This window comes from Cotesia typhae, unplaced genomic scaffold (genome assembly GCF_013202065.1).
Source record: "Cotesia typhae breed Kobodo isofemale line unplaced genomic scaffold, CoteBio_Ctyphae scaffold_91, whole genome shotgun sequence".
Lineage (NCBI taxonomy): Eukaryota > Metazoa > Arthropoda > Insecta > Hymenoptera > Braconidae > Cotesia > Cotesia typhae.
The window spans coordinates 2,097,898-2,118,789 of NW_027423781.1; the positions used below are offsets into that span (position 1 = coordinate 2,097,898).

The 20,892-nt window shown below is 26.9% G+C and overlaps 5 protein-coding genes and 1 non-coding gene across 6 annotated transcripts; 1 reads left to right on the forward strand and 5 right to left on the reverse strand.

Moving 5' to 3' along the window:
• The first annotated feature begins 380 nt into the window (after positions 1–380).
• LOC141537535 (colorectal mutant cancer protein) lies at positions 381–14,522 on the forward strand. The gene is made up of 13 exons (XM_074258569.1): positions 381–569; positions 691–799; positions 1,454–1,642; positions 2,139–2,371; positions 2,457–2,593; positions 7,907–8,168; positions 8,592–8,758; positions 8,875–9,096; positions 9,400–9,776; positions 10,276–10,539; positions 10,642–11,217; positions 12,160–12,262; positions 14,285–14,522. The coding sequence occupies exons 3-13, from the start codon at positions 1,533–1,535 to the stop codon at positions 14,393–14,395; spliced, it is 2,562 nt and encodes an 853-aa protein (XP_074114670.1). The 5' UTR covers positions 381–569; positions 691–799; positions 1,454–1,532; the 3' UTR covers positions 14,396–14,522.
• Positions 12,931–13,192, reverse strand: Sloth2 (ubiquinol-cytochrome c reductase complex assembly factor 6 sloth 2). The gene has a single exon (XM_074258571.1). It carries the CDS (start codon positions 13,190–13,192, stop codon positions 13,028–13,030), a length of 165 nt encoding a protein of 54 aa, XP_074114672.1. The 3' UTR covers positions 12,931–13,027.
• LOC141537536 (ubiquinol-cytochrome c reductase complex assembly factor 5-like) lies at positions 13,228–13,522 on the reverse strand. Its single transcript, XM_074258570.1, has one exon. The coding sequence runs from the start codon at positions 13,474–13,476 to the stop codon at positions 13,228–13,230; it is 249 nt and encodes an 82-aa protein (XP_074114671.1). The 5' UTR covers positions 13,477–13,522.
• Positions 14,523–14,819: 297 nt separating the features above from the next.
• Bcas2 (BCAS2 pre-mRNA processing factor) lies at positions 14,820–16,876 on the reverse strand. The gene is made up of 3 exons (XM_074258734.1): positions 16,694–16,876; positions 15,770–16,035; positions 14,820–15,393 (listed from the first exon to the last, which is right to left on the reverse strand). Exons 1-3 carry the CDS (start codon positions 16,766–16,768, stop codon positions 14,931–14,933), a joined length of 804 nt encoding a protein of 267 aa, XP_074114835.1. The 5' UTR covers positions 16,769–16,876; the 3' UTR covers positions 14,820–14,930.
• A 189-nt stretch (positions 16,877–17,065) lies between these two features.
• Rpl4 (ribosomal protein L4) lies at positions 17,066–20,874 on the reverse strand. Its single transcript, XM_074258731.1, has 8 exons — positions 20,759–20,874; positions 20,049–20,226; positions 19,210–19,455; positions 18,886–19,010; positions 18,433–18,531; positions 17,966–18,237; positions 17,380–17,539; positions 17,066–17,286 (listed from the first exon to the last, which is right to left on the reverse strand). Exons 1-8 carry the CDS (start codon positions 20,759–20,761, stop codon positions 17,134–17,136), a joined length of 1,236 nt encoding a protein of 411 aa, XP_074114832.1. The 5' UTR covers positions 20,762–20,874; the 3' UTR covers positions 17,066–17,133.
• On the reverse strand, positions 17,638–17,707 carry LOC141537785 (small nucleolar RNA SNORD18). Its single transcript, XR_012480965.1, has one exon. It is a non-coding gene; the product is annotated as a small nucleolar RNA SNORD18 (small nucleolar RNA).
• Positions 20,875–20,892: the final 18 nt, after the last annotated feature.

The following is a 20,892-nucleotide window of genomic DNA, read 5'->3' on the forward strand; positions in this document are numbered from 1 at the left end:
TTTTTTCTTAAATTTATTAAATTAGAACTATAAAATTTTTTTTTGATTTACAAATAAAATTAAAAAAAAATTTTTTTTTTTTTTTTTTTTAATTTTTCAATAAAAAAAAAATTCTAAAAATTTTTAACAGACGGTTCCATCTTTTACATATTTTATTATCTAAAGACTTAAAGTTTTTTATCAAAATTTTTTTTTGATTTATAATTGAAAAAATTTACAGAAATCAATTACTTTATCATTGAATAATTAATAACATGCGCATATTACTCATAATAAATATGCGGATTTTGCATTACAACAATTCGAAAAGTCTGTTCAAGTATTGATCTCATTTTTATACTGGGTACTGCACCTTACCGATGGACGTTAACATATATTTTGTTCCAGGTCCCGCTAGCTGAGAAACTACTGCTCATATGAAGATAATTAAATTCGCTAGAAGTTTTACATATAAAATAATATACATCAGATGACGCTAAATGTCAAATTTCTGTCACTTGAATTGGATTCTGCAATTCGCACTGATGCTAAACAATGCCAGTATATCTCTATATACACACTTGTACGAAGTGAGTATGAGTATGGAGACCATACACTTAATATACAAAAATATAGAACAGTTTATTACTATTCATACCTAAACAAAATCGATATTGTTTACATATACATATCTATATATAAATTTCAAAGCTGGCAGAAATGCATAACTGCGGTGGTGAACTGTGCATTCATCGTACTACTTACTCGAGGTGAAATTTAACAGCTTTAAATCCTTCAGAATCCTATAATTTAGGTTAAGGTTAGTATCTGACATGAAGGATAGAGGTACTCTCACCTCTACCATCTTATAGCCTGTGGCACCTAAAAATTTTGCCGAAAATTTTTATAGTAGACTCAGTAAAAAGATTTAGTTTTTCTTTCACTGAAAAATTTCCCCTTCCACAAAAATATAAATATCTACGTAGCGGGGAAAATTAAATTAATCCTTTGCTAAAATAAGCATGCAATTTTTTGTTACAAAAAAAAAAAAAAAAAAAAAAATTAGTAAAAAGCTCAATTTTTAATTATTATATTTTAAAAATACTTAATTAAATATTAAAACACTCACACAAGCATTAAAAATAAAATTCACTATTTTTTTACTTGTTCAAATTATTTAAAAAAAAAAATTGATTAAACATCTTGACATAAATATAGATAATTATGTTCAAGTTCATGTCTAGAGGCTCTCTGAATTACTTTTTTTAGTTTTCATACTCATTAATCTTCATCTCTTAAAAAAATACACAAATTGTGAATCTAAACAAACTTAAAAAATAATTAATATTTTGCTAATCTTTCTGCTTTTTTTTTTCTCAAGTTTTAATTTCAAATCTAATACATTCTTAATTTGAATAAGTACATTAGATAATTTAAATATATTTCAACAATAATTTTTTTTTTATTTTAATAGGTGGAGTGGAATAAATCGCTGTAAAAAAAATGGAAAAAAAGGATATTATGGGTAACCCAAAGGAGGTGTAATAAAAAGAATGTCACAGACAGCCGATGCTGAAAGTGAAGCGGGCTCCATCTGCGACGAGGAACGAGTAAAAAAGCTCTTCCAAGCTTGCGACGGGGATGGCGATGGATTCATCGATAGGTTTGTTTGTTCTTTATTTATCAATTCATTCTTGAAATTTGAGTTACTTTTAAATTCAGAAAAAAAAAATTGATTGATTTTTTTTAAGGCATGAATTAAATATTCTATCATGATGATTTTTAATTTCGAAAATTTTTAGGAAATTATCTAGGAATGCTATCGTTATTATTATTATTTTCATCTTAAAATCTTTTTTCATTTTAAACTATACAACTATTTAAAAAAAAAAAAATTCCGCGAAATTTTCAATTTTTTTGTAAAAATCTCTGCCAAAAATTCAATTTTCATTTTTTTTTCTTCAAGAGCTTTTAATATTTTTTTTTTTTTTTTTCTTAATTTCAGTAATCCCTTATTAAACATGTATCTTCAAGATAGTAATAAGTTTGAGTAAAATATTTCATTTTTTCAATTAAAAAAAAATTGTTGAAATTTTTTTTTTTTCGCTTAAGAAAATAATTAGTCAATTTGAAAAAAATTTATGTCTTCTGTATTTCAGTCAAGATTTGTTGACAGTATGCCGAGAGCTAAATCTTGAAGATTCAGTAGAAGAATTAATGCAAGAACTTGGTGCTGATGAAAATGGTCGAATATCTTATCAAGAATTCTTAAGACGAAGAGTAGCGTTGAGACCTGAAATCGAAGCGCTTAAATCTGGAAAGAATAAATCGGCTTCTACACATTTAACTCATACTCCAGAGTATCTACCAACGAGCAGTGATAACAGTCTTGGTAATAAAATTATAACAGTTTCGTGTATAAAGTAATTTTGATTGAGAAGAAACTGATTTTAATTAAAATAATTTATCTATTTAAGGAACTGTGTCCGGGCGACATGAAAGTTGGGAATTCGATAGTGGTGCTCGTGATCTCTCCCCGGAACCGCAAGTACTCCAAAAACTTGTCGAAGCAGCTGCTGGAGGAACTGGAAACATGCTCGATCTTGCTAATAAGGTAAGATAAATTTCAATCTATTATTTTCTAGGAATTGACAGTGTTCCTTATAATTTCGGTGTTCTTCTCGATGTCCTAAAGAGTTAAAAAAATAAATGTGCATTTTTAAGTTCAAGCGTACAAATGTTTTAATTTCAATCAGGAAAAAAAAATTTTTTTGAGACTGAAAAAAAAAGTTGAGAAATTTTTTTTCATCGATTGAAATAAAACGTATATTGAAGAGTATAGCTAGAAATATATGGAAATTTTTTAAAATTTTTTAATTTTTATTTTTTTCTAATATTAGTAAGTAAAAAGATTGAAAAAATACTCTCGATGTTATTCCTAGATGGAAAGCTGATTTCAAGAAAAAAAATGGAACTGAAAACATTTTATTCACCCCATTTTCGAAAAGTTAATCAGCAAATTTTATCAAAAAATTTTTTTTAAACATCTCTGTATTCAAGAATTTTTTAAAACTTAAATTTTTAAGACTGTATCTTCGAAACTATTATTCGGATCGATTTGAAACTTTGGGACAATATTCTAGAGATGTTGTAGAATTTAATATCGATTTTTTGAAATTTCTTGTGTCAAAAAAAAATTTTTTTTTCGCTCAAAAAAATAATGAGAAAGAAAAATATTTTCTTGGCTCAAGTGAAATTTTTTTTCTGTGTATGATAATCAAGGCCTTTTTTTTCTTAGGGCAAATATTAAGAATATAGCTTGTGGTTGCAAAAAAAATAATATTAATAAATTTTAATGTTAATAAACTCAAATGAAAATTAAATTAGCCGACATTTAAAAATTAAAAAAATTTTTTTTATTAAAAAAATTTCATTTGTAAAAAACTTAAATAACTACAAGTGCAATTTTTAGAAAAAAAATTTTTTAGTTCTAATTTAATAAATGAAAAAAAAATTTTTTTAATTAAAAACGTCGGCAAACTTTAGTATTATTAAACTGAAAGGTTTTTCTAATAAAGCTATATTGACGGAAAAAAATTTTGTCCATGTCTTCTTTGAATGAATACTTCAAATTACTATATCATTAAAGTGCTCTCGAGCATTAGCAATTTTTTTGTGCCTAACTACTGCATTATAACTATCAAATGAAATAAAATATTTCCGAATATTTTAAATACTTAAACATCAAACGCAGTAAATTACATGACGTAAAACAAAATAAATAAAAAAAAAGTAAAATGGGAAAATTAACGAGAGTTTCTTGGCGCCACATCCAGTCTGCAATATTGCCTGGCGTCTGTGCTACATAATCCACGTTCCCGCGGTTGCGCCTGGAGTGTATGACGCTTCGACGACTGGCGCCGGTTTCCTTCTATTCTGTCCATGTGAGCTTACACCAATGTGTATTTACTATCACTATTTAAAACAGATGTACATATATGTACACACACAAAAAGTTGAGAATCCACCAGAAGAGACATATGTATTACGAGAGTCAGCGCAGTCGACTTGTCAGTCTATCAGTGAACGTATTTGTGCACATTTCCCTTACAACTTTGTCATTTTCATAAATTTTTCATTTTATGATCGTCAAAGCAACTTTAATTATCTTTTTTACATACAAAATAATTTTACGTGTGTTTTATCTTTATATTTCATTAAAACTCATTAATTTTTCTTTTTTACAATCATTTTTTTATTAATTTAAATAATTAAAAAAAAAAAAATAATTTTACAATATTTTAAATCTATAAAATAATTTTATAAATCAGATAAAATAATAAAAAAAACCAAACAAGTAGTTTAAATTTTAATTAAATTTTTGTGAATTACAATTTTATATTCGAATTTTCACTTAACGGACGTTACTTACTGTTTTATCTTCTTACATTATCATCAATTATTCATCATTATTTAATCAAAAGCACTAAAAACGACTTATTCTTTTTTTTTTAATTCAAACAAAGTTTTTAGTTGGTATATTGTTTTATTTTTTTGCAAATAATTCCTTGAATAATATTTATAAAATAAATTCAATAGTTTTGGTAATATGGATTCAATCAATTTTTATTTATTTTAACAGATTTTGTGTAAACTTTTTAAAATTCTAAAGTGGATTATTTTATTTATTGCAATTCAGTATGTTCTAGTCCTTCTCGGTCTACTGTTCTTTCTCTCACCGTCTGACTATAACAGTTACTCTATCCCTGAATAATTCAAGTTTCGTATGTCAATCAAATAACATTCTATCGCGTAACTGTCATAGTAAAGCAATAAGAATTCAAAATTTCACGGAACTTTTATTTTATTTATGATTCAATTAAATTTTTAATAATGTATTGATGTTGTTTCTTTACAAGGAAATTTTATTAAAAAAAGTATCATGAAGAAATTTTTGTAATAAAGTTATAAAATACTTTTAAATAGCTTCAGTATAATACTTATAACGATTATTTAATGTAACGAGTTTTGAAAATGATAAAATTATGTTAAAAAATTATTCAAAAAAATTATTAAAAAAAAAATATTGAAAATTTGGATTTAAAAAAAAAATGAAGACATTAAAAATTTTTTTGTTTTTTTTTAATTTTTTTTTTTTTTTTTTTTTTTTTCCCATTTTTTTGGATTTAAATAGCCCTAAAAAATTTTTAAAATCTCCTCCGTGCAACGATAGCTACTAAATAGACGAATAGGGAAAAAAAAAGTTGCCAATTACAGTTCAAAAAATTTTAGATTTTATTTAAATTTGATGCCAAGGCAAAAAGCCAAATGGCAATTTATAATACACAGTTAAAAAATTTCTACACTGATAAAAAAACAATCTTGATTCAAGAAACTTTTTTTCTTGAAAATTTGAACTCTTGAAACTAGATATAGATAAATTTCTTTCAAGAATTTTTGTCTCTTGGTTCAAGATAGGCGATAACATTGATTCAAGATGTTACCGATTTGTGTTAACAATGGTTATTTTTTGAGTCATTAATTTACTTATTTCCAAGAAATAATTTTTTTTCGGTACAACAATGAAAGATTATTTAATTTTTGAAATCTACTTTGATGAATTATTTTAAGTTTTTTAAACGATAATGTTATTTTGATTGAAAAACTAAATGTATCGATTGAAGATAATGTAGCTCTTAAGCCAAGAAAATCTAAATCAAGACAAGAAATTCTTAAAGCAAAATAATCATTTGTCTTCCAAAATAAATTCTTAAATCAAGAAAATATCTCTTGAGTCAACATAAATTTTCTATCAGTGCATGTTCAGATTTTTCCGATGTGTCCGTAGGGTTAAATACTAACAATTATATAAAATAAATATATGTGATATTACTAAGTCATTAAATAAACTTTAACATGCGTCACCACTAGAAAAATTAAGAAATATATTCATTAAAGAAGCGAGTTAACGAGCGTAAAAAATAAAAAAATTAATTACACAGTATTTTCTTGCATACAGTACGAGTATATAAAAACTATACAAGAATATTGAAATATATAATGTATAAAATATAAAATATATTGCAGAAATATTTATGAAATTCGACTACATTACGATCGGTATAAAAATAAGAATGAGTGATTAAATATTTTTGTAAAACTGTTGATTCAGGGGCATGAAAAGTCTCTGATTAAATATCAAAGTGGCGGGACTCGCATTGACAGTGAACAATGGCTCTGTGGAGTCATTAGACTATTATAATGATTACCTTAATCCGCAACACGAAATTCAGATTGTATGCAAACATTGTCCCAAATCACGCGATGGCACAAGCGTTCATACGAGTATTTTAAATAGTAGTGATAGCAACAAACGAAGTGATAAAAATAGCGTCAAAACAATTACCGAATCACCAACGAGGGAAGATAATTTGAGTGGTACTCAATTTTTGAGTAATAAAAATATTGTTGAAGTAAATGATCGTCGGCCAGATGAAATAAAATCTCGATCGTGGCTCTGTTGTCCAGGCAAACGAGATAGTGATCATGCTGTGCCGATACAAATTAACGCGGATGATCAAAGTCAAAATGTAAGTCGGTAGATAAAATATGCATAGGGGAGGGTGGGGCAAGACGGACCACCTGGGACAAGAAGGCTCACCTCAAAAATTGACCAAGAATTTATTTTTCTAATATTTTGGAGGTTGACCATCTTGCCCCCAAAAAAAATACTTTTCAAAATAATTTTTTTTACTTAAAAATTTTTTTCTTGAGTTGAGTTAATTTATTTTTTAGTGAGTAATTTAAAAAATCGATTTGTTGAAAATATTATAGATGGGGCAAGACGGCCCATTCACCGGAATTTTTCGAAAGTTCCAAAAAAAAATTTTTTTTGGGGGGCAAGATGGTCCACCTCCAAAATATTAGAAAAATAAATTCTTGATCAATTTTTGAGGTGGGCCGTCTTGCCCCACCCTCCCCTAACTTCTGACGCGTGTACATAGGGGAGGGTGGGGCAAGACGGCCCACCTTAGCCAGTTTTTATTTTTTGTGGCTTTCTACTATCAAGTGGATTTATTCTCGTCCAAATTTGACTCAATTCACCGGAATTTGTCAAAAATTCAAAAAAAAAAATTTTTTTTTGGGGCAAGATGGGCCACCTCCAAAATATTAGAAAAATAAATTTTTGGTCAATTTTTGAGGTGGCCCGTCTTGCCCCAGGTGGCCTATCTTGCCCCAGGTGGGCCATCTTGCCCCACCCTCCCCTTATCTGTTAATAAAATATTTATAACTATTGACAACATGCAAAGTTATTTCGAAAATAACAGATTGTCTTGTTCCAAGAATTTCTTATCGTGTATATATGCTTAAAATATAAAATTTTTAAATTTAAATTCCATTAAGTATCAAAGATAATATAATTACAGGTATACTCTGGGATTCTGGGAGTAATTGAAATGTGGCTAAAACCGACCATCGATTAGCTGTCGAGACATTGAAAGACATGCAAAAGTAGACAGATGACAAAATATTGACTGTAGAATCCACGAGATTTGAATTGTTTCTGTTATATTATTAATTTACTTTCATTTCGTAGATAAAAAATTTTATTAATTCATATTAAAATGTATTCTGAAATTATTTTAATTATGAATTAAGAAAAGGTTAAATTAAATTGTTAATTTATTTGCTCGATATTTATTTTTGAATCAGATACAAATCAATATTCTCACCAGTAAAAAAATATTTAAGTTATTTTGCAATGAAAAATAAATTTATCAGATATTTAATCATTTTTAAAAATTTTTTTAATAAATAAATTATAGTAAAAAAAATTGACATTTAAAAATTTTTAAAAATTAAAAATCCAATTAAAAATATTTTTTTTTTCCTTCACCCTAATACATATAATGACTAATTGTTCTAGCTTCATGCAGCGGCTTTATCATCTTTAAGATCAGAGGTAGCGGAATTGAATACAAGATTACTCGCAGCAACACGTGCTAAAGAGGCTGCAAGCGCCGCATTGATTAGAGCTGAAGCTCAAGCTTTGCGAGCTGAACAACGCGCTGAACAACAGGCGATTCGGCATGAAGAAAGGCTCACTGAACTTCATTCAGTTATTGCTGAACTTAGCAGGCAATTTGAAAGACAGCGAGCTAATGTTATCACAGAAGAAGATGAGTCTGGTAAATTTTTTTTTTATTTTTTATCCATTTCGTCGGTGATACTGCAATATCGCGTTACTAAAAATTCCAAAATTGCGTAAGTACAAAAATATCAAAAATTAGATTTTGTAACTAAATTATGTACCTTTTTTTTTTTTTTTTACATTTTTGGTACTTGCAAAAATTGAAAAAAAAAAAAATTTTTTTTTATTTAAAAAATTTTAAACATTAATTATACTAATAAAAAATATAATTTTAATTGAAAAAAAAAAAAATATTAACATTTATTTAATTAAATTTTCTGTATGATAAATAATTATATTTAAATTTTATACATTCAATTTTATTACTGCAATTTTTAGTTGCGTGGTATTGCAGTATCACCGACAATTTAATATCTTCAAGATACTGAAAATGATAATTAACAAAAAAATTATTTTAAAGAAATAGAAACTAGCAGAGATGCAGAAGGTTCAATAACAAATCCAGTAGAGGAAAGCGAAGGCGGAGAAGACACTCAAGGTGATGGCGATAATGATGGTGATCGTACCCTCGGCGACGCAGAATCAAGTTACGCAGAAGAAATTGATGATCCACCACGGCTTAATGAGGTAAATGAGAAAGACATTTTCAGTCTAAATAATTTATAATGACTTTGAAGAAATCGTTCCTTTCTTTTTGCTTCTAAAGTATTTTTCATTTTTAAATTAAAATATGTTTTTATTAGAACCAAAATCAGACAGATAGTCGCGGATGCGACAGTCCTGCAGCACTGCCAACACCTGAACCAAATCACCAAGAAATCACCTGTCAAAGTATCCTAGTAACTTCGTTGCAAGAAGAAATAATTGCTTTAAAGGCTGAAATAGCTAATTTACAAAGCCAATTATTACTTTTTAAAAATAGCGGACAAATTACGAGCAGCGATTCACCTCGTAGAGATAACAAAGTAAGCATATAATAATTAAAAAAAAAAAAATTTATTTTTGGAATTATTGTGATTGAAAAAAATTTTTTCAACTAAAAAAAAATTTTTCTTAAATTCGAATGTTTTTTTTATCAGTCTTATATTTTAAAAATTTTTTTGTCGGGAATTGATATAATTACGTTCTAATATAATAATTAAAAAAAAAATAATTTATTTTTGGAATTATTATAATTGAAAAAAATTTTATTAGTTGAAAAAAAATTTTAATTTTGAAAAAAAAATTTTTTAAGTACTCAATTAAAATCTTGATTTTTCCTTTCACAGAAGGGTAATCTAAGTTCTCCAGAGCCATTAACAGCACCATGTTCACCATTATTACCTCCTTTGCAACCACCAAGTTCAAAGAATACTCCACGGGACGAGATGCCAATTTTGAAAATGGCTGAAAGAGTGAAATTGCGTAGAACGGATGAAAGACATATAACCGGGCCTGATATAACTAATTTAGGTGTATGCTCAACTATGATAGCTGAGCATTTAGTGTCAGATTTATTAGAGCAGTCAAATATACAGGAGTTGAACGGCTCAGAAGAACAATTCGAAGTTGAAACTGAGAGACTTAAAAGTCGACTTGAACATGTACGAGCGAATAATGCCGTTCTGGCATTAACTTTACACGAAAGTAAAGCTCAGTGCGATAGGTATGTCCATAAACTTATACAGCAATCTAAAAAAAAATCGATTATAATCACATTTTATTTTTTGTAATAAAAATTCTGTTTTTTTTTTCTAAGTCCAAAAAATTTTTTTTTAGGAACCGAAGTATTTTTGTATGAAACGTGTAGAAATGCAAAAAAAAAATTTTTCTTCAAACTAAAAATTTTTTTGAACTTGGAAAAAAAAACCAAATTTTTATTATACGCCCTTGTGTACCAAAATTATTATTTTTTTTTTTCGGAAAAAAACGTATTTTTACTTCTAATGTATAGAAATGATGAAAAAAAATTTTTTTTTAATTTGAAATTAACTTTGATCAAAATTTTTGATAATTTCTTTATTTAATTAAAAAAATTTATCATCACTTAAAATTTTTATTAAGTTTCAATTCGAATAACGGAAAATTGTAAAATTTTTTTTTGATTTAATTAAACCCCCACTTCTACTCAAATAAATAAATAATATTTTTTTTTTAATTTACAGATTAAGCTTGTTAGTTGGAAAGTACGAGTCCAATGCTACTGCTCTTAACTTAGCTTTGTCGTTCAGTGACCGAACAATTGAAGCTTATGATGTTTTAGTAGCATTGCTAGAAACTGAAATGGCGTATTTAACCGAAAGAAACAGTGTAACGATAGACAATAGAAGAACAGCTGAAAACGTCGCTTATCACGTCCTGAAACGTCTTGAAAGTGATTGTACAACGCTTGGCGCGCCGTGGGAAGATAGCATCATACTATCTGATGAGTAAGTTATTTTTATTAATTTCACTGCTTAAATTAAAATGTAAAAAAAAAAAAATAATTTATTTTTTTTTTAATCGATTAAATAAAAAATTTTATTCCTCAGTTCTGAAGTCTTTTGGTCAATCGATGAGGAGCAACGTTTGCGTAAGCACATAAGTAAATTAAAAAATGACCGAGCAATGGTACGATCGACAGCAGTTGAGCTGGAAACAGTTCACGTTGAGCCTTTAAATTCAAAGAACACAATTTCACTAGCCGAAGCACGTAAGCTCGATTTAGAGACAGCGGTCTTGATGCAAGAATTGATGGCAATGAGAGAGGACAAAGCTGAGTTACGAGCGCGGGTATTTTTGTTGGAAAAAGAACGTTCGACTATTGAATTGAAATTAAATTCACGGGAAGCACAAATAGCGGCTCAAAACACTGCTATTCAACACCTTCAAGATCAGTTAGGTGATACTGAGGCTATGCTGGCAGTGGCTACTGATAAAGATCGCAAGTATAACGATAGTGAAAGTGAAGGCATGGAGTCTGAACTTATTGAAGCACTTGGACGAGAGGCAAGGCTTAAAGAAAGATTACACGAATTGGTTAATACCTTAGAAAATGTTACAAGAAATTCTGAATTACGACATCAACAATCTGCTGATCTTATTAATGATTTAAAAGTTGCTAATGGGTAATTAATATTTTTTTATATTTTATTTTATGTGTAGTCTACTATACAGTCAAAAAAAAAAAAAAAAAAAAAAAAAATAGGCTACTTTTTTAAAACGCGAGTAACTTATATTTAAAAAAATCTCATTGAAATATGACACATATCGATCGATGAGTCAAAGTCCAAAATTGCTAATTTATAAAAAATTTTTGACAAGAAATATAAACAATAAAAGATTAAAAAACGGGGTTTTTTTGGGGTCTCAAAATAACCATCAACTTTAGACTTCTGTAAAATCGTTAATACAAGTTTTTTTTTTTATACAAAAAATTTTTTGCAGTCATGAGTTTAACTTAATAAATTAAAATTTATACACTCAGCAATTTTATACAATTTATTATTGGCACTCTTGAATAAAAAAATTTTTTTTTCTTAATTTGTATGTATAATTATAACAAAAGTATTTGTTCTGACAACTATCGTTAAATTATTCACATTAACTATCATTCTCATCTTTAAATATAAGTTACTCGCGTTTTAAAAAAGTAGTCTATTCTTTTTGGCTGTATAGTAGTTCGTTGGCTGAAAAAATAGACAATTTTTGGTAATTTCTCGTCAGCTTGCTATGGAAGATATGTTTGTAAAAAATGTTAGGGGTGATAATTGAAGTCTTAAATTATAAAAATAAAAATTTTTTTTAAAAAAAATTTTTAACTAAACGGAACGTGATAATTTGAAGGCAGATCGGCTGCTCGCATAAAAAAAATTATATATAATTAGATACAACTTTAATAATTTTATATAATTATTATGTACACTTGATCCAAGAAAATTTATTTAAGTCAAAAAAGTCTTGTTGTTTTGAGAAAATTCAGCCTCTTGCTCCAAAAAATTTAGTTCTTGATAGAAGTAAATTTTTTTGATAATAAAAATACAATAATTTATTAAAAATATTTGTTATAGAACACTGGTACAAACATTAGAAAAATCTAAGAAAAAATATCAGTCACGATTGAAGAAATTAGAACAACAAATGCTGATCATGGTTGAAAGAAATGCTGCTCAGGTAAACATTTTACATTTCTTCTCAAAATATAGGAAAACTAAAGATATAATAGAACTTTTAAAATTAAAAATACTTATCCTGGAAGATAATGAATGGCTTAAAGGAAATTAACACGTAATAAGGGTCAAGTGAAAAGACCATCAATAAATTTTAATACAATTATTCGTTGTACGACGTTTCGTCGGTTTTATTCCGACATCCTCAAGTATCCAGCTTGACAGACAAATAATACAATCATATAAAACAAAAAAAATTAATTATAAATAAATTAATATAAAATCCATGCTATTACTGATAAATAACGTCGTATAATGAATAATTGTGTTAAAATTTATTGATAGTGTCTTTTCACCTGACCCTTATGACATAATAATACTGAAGTTACCGGTCAGCTGTCAGTTTAAAAAATTTTAATTATTATAAAATTTTTAAATAATTTTTGTCATTAATAACACTGAAATTAGTAATTAAATTATAAAGTTTCTCATGTAAAAATTAATAAAAATTACAAATTAAAATTTTTAGAAGCATTTTTTTATTGTAATTTATTTATTAAAAGAATTTTTAAATTAACAGCTGACTGCTAAAACTTGAGTATTATTGTCATTATTACATATTATATCTCAAGACCTGAATTTTTTTTTTATTATTAGGAATTTAATAAATAATTTTTTTACTATTCTAATAATTTATTCAATAACAATCTTGAATTTTTACTGATTTACAAATTGTCTCTGATAAAATTATCGATCAATTTAATGAAAGTCATTTAATTTGATCTCTTCTCCGTTTTATTTCTTCTTCAACTAATTTTTCCATATCATCCAAGGGTCGGTACTGCATGTGAACGACTTGTGACCCTGCAAATGCAGTTAGAGTTGCAACAATGCAAAATCGTATGTAAGCTCCTGTACTAAGTCCTGCTGGCATGATCAATATACTCTGATTGACAATAACAATTCAATTTATTTTTTTAAATTATCTTGATTTTTTAATGTTTGCTCTTCCAACATTCGTTGATCAGCTATTTCTTGAACTTGTCTTCGTTTGTAAGTGTTATAAAAATTAACCTCTCCAACTCGCCAGTTTATCATAACATACTCCAATCCAGCACCGGCGGCAAAAAATATTGGCAGAAAACGATAAACTCCAAATATTTTTTCACCCGGCCATTTTTTTAATAACTTTCTGATTTTTTTACTGTAAATATACATTTATTTATTTATATTATATTATCGGTATTATTTTAGTAATAAAAACTTTTTAATTTCATTTTTACACTGCATGTAAATGTAATTTTTACTCAACTATCTCGTGCGCATGCGTTTTTAGTTTACGCGCATGCGCTGTTACACTGAAAGAAATAATTTAAAAAAAACTAAAAAACTTAAAATTTAAATTAAGAATAGTATTGAAAATTTCTATAAATATAAATTAATAATAAAAAAATAAGAAATATATCATGTAAGCGAACGATTTGTAACGTGATTGGTATAGAATGTATCACAAGCATGAAAATGTATGCAAATCCTAAACTCATGCGCGCGCTTGCGCGTGTAAATTTGAATAATTTAAATACTAATTTTTTATTATTTCATCTATTATTTTTATAACTTATCAAAGATTAATATATATTATTATATTAAAATAGTTAATTTTTAATAAATATAAAAAAATACTTATTTTCATAAAATAATCATTGTTATTTTTTTTTAAATAAATAAAATTAATAACTATAATATTACACTTACCGTACATTAAATTTTTCAAATTTTTCAGCGCATGCGCGTCTCATACTTTTTTCGCGGCTCTTTTTTAAAAAAATAAATTAAAAAAAAAAAATCCTTAGAAAAGTTTTTGAGATATAAAAATACGTCAATTACCAAAAAAAAATTTTTTTCTTCAAACTAAAAATCTTTTTTGGACTTAAAAAAAAAAATAAAATTACAACGAAATGGTTCCAGTACCAAAACACCTTAAATATTGAATCTATTTAATTAATTTTAAAAAATTATTTTTCAGGTGAAAATATTAAAACAGAGAATATCAATGCTAGAAGAAGAAGCTGCTAGTTTCAAAGGAAGTTTTCCTCTCCAGTCCCAAAGTTCTGGTGCCAGTGAAACATCATTATGACACTCATCTGAACAGAATTCATCGGATTATAATTAAACTGCCAAAATAAATTTATTAAAACACTATTAAATCATTACCTCGTACATAATGTTTTAGATAGTTATTAAAGAGTATAAAAAAAAAAAAATCATTGTCAGCTACTTAACGTTGAAATCGATGTATTTTTTTACTTATAAACTTTCAGAGTAAAAAAATGATAATTATTAGAAATTGCTTGTCGCCAAATAAAATAGATTATAAAAATTTTTTTCCAATTTTATAAATCTCTTTAAAAGCTTATATATATATATATATATATATATATATATATATATATATATATATATATATATATATACTCATGTTTGTTACAATTATTAACTATGATAATATAACTTTGTAAATATGTATATGACAAAAAATAACACATGTTAATGATGCGTGATAAATGTAGACAAATAAATTATGCTTTATTAAATAAACTGAAATTTAAATTTAATTATTTAGAACAAAAAAAAAAAAAAAATTGCCATAATAATAATAAAAAAAAATAAAATTAATTATCCTGTTGATTTGCTACATTATTTACAGCTTCTTCTTCAGCAACATTTTCATTAACTTGTTCGACATTTTCATTGTTTTGATTCACTTCTACCATCGATTTTTCCGAAGCACTAGTTTCTGGTTCTCCAGGCTCTGGCAAATCAGAAGGAACATCGTTAACTTCAATTGATTCAGTTCTTGATTGCATAATGTTATAGATTTCTTGCTCCAACTGCACACACGCCTGTTCTATTTCATAATTTTTCGATACCAAACCGACCCATTGAGACTCAAGAGCGCGCAATTTTTCACCTCCTTGCGTTTGCATGGATTTACGCTGCCAATTTATTTCTTGAATACTCTTGCGAAGTGTTTGGAGCTGTTTTTGAGCTTGACTGACCATTTGAACTAAAACTTCCAAGTGAGATTTCCACACTTCACAGCCATAATCCATTATGAGTTCCAAATTACAAATTCTGAAATATAAATTGTCAAATTAATAATTTTTTGAAGTATTAAAATTTAAAATAATTGCAGAATATTTTAAACTTTATTAAAATCACAAAAAAATTGTATTACAAAAAAAAAAAATTTTTTTTGAAGCTATAGTCACTTCAGTAAAAGAAGGTAAGATTTTGCTCCGACAAAAATATAAAATTGAAACAGTCAAAAAAAAAAATTTTTTTAAATCAAGAAATATTTTTCGTATTAATTTCAATAAATTTATCTTAACTAGAATTCAAATTTGCGCGCGCAAACGCTAATCTAAATTATAAAAATGGATTACTTATAATAGAGAGATAGTCATTGTGACAATAGCCATTGTGAAATTAAAAAAAAAATTTTTTTTACCTAGTAGCCTGGTGCTCTAATTGCGCACAACTGTTTTCAACACTTTCATTCCATGCTGTCAGATCATTCATTTTTCCTGGAGGAGGTGGCGGCAACTCGTATCTTTTCATGCTCAAAACTTCCATCGGTAACCGGTTTTGTAGCCGTTCAAATTCGTGCTTCATTACCTCAGTTTCAAACGCTGTTATATTAAGTGGAGTTAAGTGTTCTAAGTAATTTTTTGTTGGTCTGTAGCGTCTAGTTTCTTCTTCTACCATAGCCAGTGCCTAAAAAAAATTCAAAATTTTAGTAAACAAAAATTATGACATTGATCATTTCTAGGATTTTTTTTATTTTTAACAAGTAAATTATTATAAAAAATTTCACTTCTAAATGTATCAAAAAATTATTATTAAAATTCTTTTAAAAATGTTTTCTTAGTAGAAATTTTTTTGTTGTAAAAATAAAAAAATGACATATTAATTTACTGAAATTTTTGAAATTTAAAAAATTTTTAAATCATGGCATTTCTCAATTACTTGATGTCGTAAGATAATAATTAATTTAAAAAATTTTTTTAACAAATAAATTATTGCAAAAAAAAAATGAGAACAAAAAATTGAAATTTAAAAAATTAAAAAAGTAAAAAATGCAATTTTTCAGAGCAAATTTATTTATTAAAAAAAATTAAAAAAATTATAATAGTGACAGCTAACTTTAATGTCATAACATTTAAAAAAAATTTTTTTTTCAAAAATTTACACTGACGGTGAAAAATTATTTATTTTATTTTTTTTAATTTCTAGATGTCAATTTTTTTTTTTGCCATAATTTATTTTTAATAAAATTTTTAAAATTATCAAAAATGAGCTACATTAATTTTTATAAAAAAGTGTAACGAGTTTTAACCTAAAAATAAGTAAATAAATTATAATGAATCCTTACCGCTTCTCGGACTCCTGGTTCATCATAACCTTGATCAATATATGGCAACGCATCAACAACAATTTCACTGGCCATTTTAATTAGCTTAAATAATTAAAAACAATTTTTTTTTTGTATTAACTAGACTGACAAATAATTTTTATTTATTTCTTACGACTATACTCTGTGTTGTACACAATCGCATGTGCACTGTATTAGTTTAGATTAGATTTTTTTTGGCTCTGGGAAGTTCCTCATTCGGCCGCTAGGGTAAGCAACTAATTTACTTTTTATAATTAAATTTATTAATAAAAAAAATAAATCTTGTATCGAATCGGCAAAGTCTTGGTTTATTTAATAAAAAAGATCTTGAATTACAAAAAACTTGACAACTCGAGTTATGTATTTTTTTTTATTTATTTTTACATAGGATATCATCATAATCTTAAGATGTTAACAGTTTATTTCTTGGCTGGTACTTTTTCAACCTTAACTGCTTTAGTCGCTGGAGTAGATTTTTTCGGTGCCTTGGCTACCTTTGGTTTCGATACCTTCGGCTTGGCAGCTTTCGCAGCAAGAATTTGCTTCTTGCGGCGCATCAACAGGCTCTTGGTCTAATAATTAAAAAAAAAAAAAATTTGAATGAATTCATTTAAAAAAAGTAAATCATTTTTATTTTACTTTTTTTTTCTTATACAAAAACTTACAGTTTTACTTTTCTCCGAAATTTCGTCACTTTTAAGCAGACGCTGTCCAGCAGTCAAAATTGCTACTCGCTTTGTTACCGCAGCATACGGGTTCAATTTCAACATGGCGCGGGTGTTCTTCAATGGGTTCAATTTCTTAACCCGGCGAATAACCTTCTTCCTATAAATTTAAAATTGAAAAATTTTATTAGTAAATATGAAATATTTTTTTTAATGGATATGTAAGTAATTTAAAATAGTTAAATAATTATATTTTATTTAATCAGACATGGTTATGCTAAAGTCACTGTAAATCAGCAACACGGACCAATAAAACTCATCATAATAATAGTATGATTTTTTTTTTTTTTTAATTTATCTTAATACTAATAATAATAATTATTATTATTATTAAAGAGCGTTTTTATTATTTTTTTTTAAGCCAACTTACCCGATGCACTTTTAATGCAAAGACTTTTCAAATTTTATTTATTAAAATTTTTTAAATTTATTAAAATTTATTAAAACGTCATCAAAAAATATTGATAAAAAATTGCATACTTTTATAAATTGAATTGAATTATTATCACTGAATAATAATAAATACCTTGGAGCACGTAAAACTTTACGAATTTCTTCAGACTTAAGAATTCTTGACAAGTCTGTGTTAGCCATTTTGGGTGATGGTAAATTATAATCCTTCTTTAACTTGGATTCTTTGCGCCAAGTACCGTATAAAGCGTCAAGCTTCTCAAAAGCCGATTTGGTCCAGATGACAAAACGACCAACGTGACCACCTGGAGCAAGCTTCAAGAGGTTCATCTTGTTGACGTTCATCAAGTCAACTCCGGGAATGTTACGGAACGCTTTGCGAATTCCCTAAAAAATAAAACAAGTTTATTAATTCAATATTAATCATTGTGTAATTTATGAGAGTATATATTTTAATTAAAATAAACATCAGGCATGGTTATGATGTTATCACTGTAATTCAGTAACACGGACCAATAAATCTCATCATAAAAAACAACTGATTCAATAACTCCAAATTATAATTGAAATTTTAATGTTTACCTTATCATGACCGTAGACAATCAATGGTCCACGACGTTGGATGCGACGACGGTTACGCATCTTACCTTTACCAGCACGGAATCGTTGAGACTTGTAAACCTATAGAAAATAAAAAAAATAAAATAAAAAAAAAATTAATATTGAAACGCAATTTTTTTTTTTTTTTTTTTTTAAATTGATTAATAATCTAAGTTTAAAAATTTTTATTCTTATGTTTGGAAATTATGTCTCAAGCTAGATTTTAAGAACTCTAGATTAAAACGCCTATTTCCATATTAATATAGCACCTGATTGGACCATCAGAGTAAATCAATTACTAGATGGGGACATTTCTACAGTGCATAATTATTATGTCTTTAAAAATTTGATAATTTTTAAAATAAAAATTTTTTTATGTAACAAATTAAAAAAAAAAAATTTTTTTTCAAGTTAAAAAAAAAAATATATATTTACTTTTTGGACATCATTCCAGGCCTTGATGCGACGCAAGAAGATGACAGCTTGTTTCGTCTTGTTGTATTCTTCAATTTTTTCCGATACAACTAATGGGAACTCCGGGACTTCTCCAATCAAATGTCCTAAATTAATAAAAAAAATTGTTTAGTAAAAATTCCGTGAGAATATCAACTTAAAAAATTTTTAATAAAAAAATCAGACACAAAATTATTTGATTTAAAATCACAGTTATCATAAACACGGACCAAAATTGTTTCATCATGAAGTCCAAAGAAAGTATCAATTAATTAACAATAATAATATTAGTCATATGTTATATACCTTTTGACGTAACTAAGGCAGGTACGCCTGACGCAGCGATAGCTGATACAATAGCATAACGTCTCTGGTTGACGTTGATGTGACGGTGCCAGCGACGGTAGGTTTTCGTTGGTGCAAACATACGTCCTCCGCGACACATGTTACCGAAAGCTCCCTGACCGGAACGGTGGGTACCACCACCACGGACACGGGGAATACGTGCTACGGCACGTCCTGTACCCCAGGATTCAGCTGATGTTTGGTGACCTGAACAAAAAATTAAATTATTATAAGTTGTAATTTATAAATAATAATTATACCTATAAATTTTTTATAACCATTTCTTTAAAAAATAATTTTCTGGGGATTGGTAATTTTTTTTTTTTTATATTTTGGGCAATTTGAAAAATTTTCTTAAATAATCATCAAAGTTTGTGAAAATCGAGAATGTTCGATTTTCAAAAATTCATGACTTAGAAAAATTATCAAATTTAGGAAAATTTAATTATTTTCGTCTTCAAATTGCCCAAAAATTAAAAAAAAAAAAAAAAAAAAAAAAATGACCAATCCCCAAAAAATTATTTTTTAAACAATTAATGACCCGGGATTTCCAAAAAATAACTTTGATATTTGGTTTCAAGGGGTCAAAAAAAAAACATAAAAATAATTTCATTTTGAAAATACTTGAACATAAATATTTTTAAGAAAAAATACTTGAAATTAGGATTTAAAATTTATAAAAAATGGAGCAATATTAAAAAAAAAATTAGGTACAAAAATGTTGCAGTTACTGTTTTAAAATTGGGCAGCCGAGATTAACATAACAAAAATAAAATCTCAGATTTTGAATTTATAATTACCAGCTTCTTTAGAAACAGCATAAGGTTGGCGCTTGTTCTTGGCCATTTGTTGGTGGACATCATTCACCAAATCGACACGAATGGGTGCCTTAAAAATTGCAGGAATTGGCAAAATATCCTTAGTAGCTTCATTTTTGTCACTGTAGACAGTGACTACTGCTCGAGCTGTAGACTTCGACTGTAAAAAAAATATTTTTTTTAAAACAAAAAAAATATTTAACCAAAAATCGAGAAAAAAAAAAAATTTTTTTTTAAAATTAATTTAATTATTTTCATTAAAAAAATTATTTTGATATATAATTCATAAAAAAAAAAAAGTTTGCATTTAGTATGAGTAAAAATTTCTACCGCACGAACTATCTGAGCATAACATGGCGTCTAGAGTCTCATTGCCGCAAAACCAAACCTCAAAAAAATAATTGCATATAAAATAATTGGTAAAAAATAAATTTCACAACCGCACTATGGAGAATATTATTTTCAAGCGCTAAGATAATAAATAAACAATGTAAAATATAAAAAATATATTCTTAAAAGGTATTAATAGTTAAATTAATTAAAATATGTTCAGCGCACACGTGGTAAGTCCCGCACAGAGCATTATTTTAGTAATAAAATAAATTTAGCTACTAACTTATTGAATTTAAACATTTTTTATTATTTATATTTTTATTGGCGTTAATTAATTGCAATAAATAAAATCAACTCACCATTATGTAGATCTTTTAACGTTAATACGCTAAAAAAATCCACTTGTGATAGTTCACGAGCCGAATATACTCGACAAAAGAAGGAGCGCAGGCCAACTTGACAAAACGGGCATACCATCTTGGCTCATGCGCTG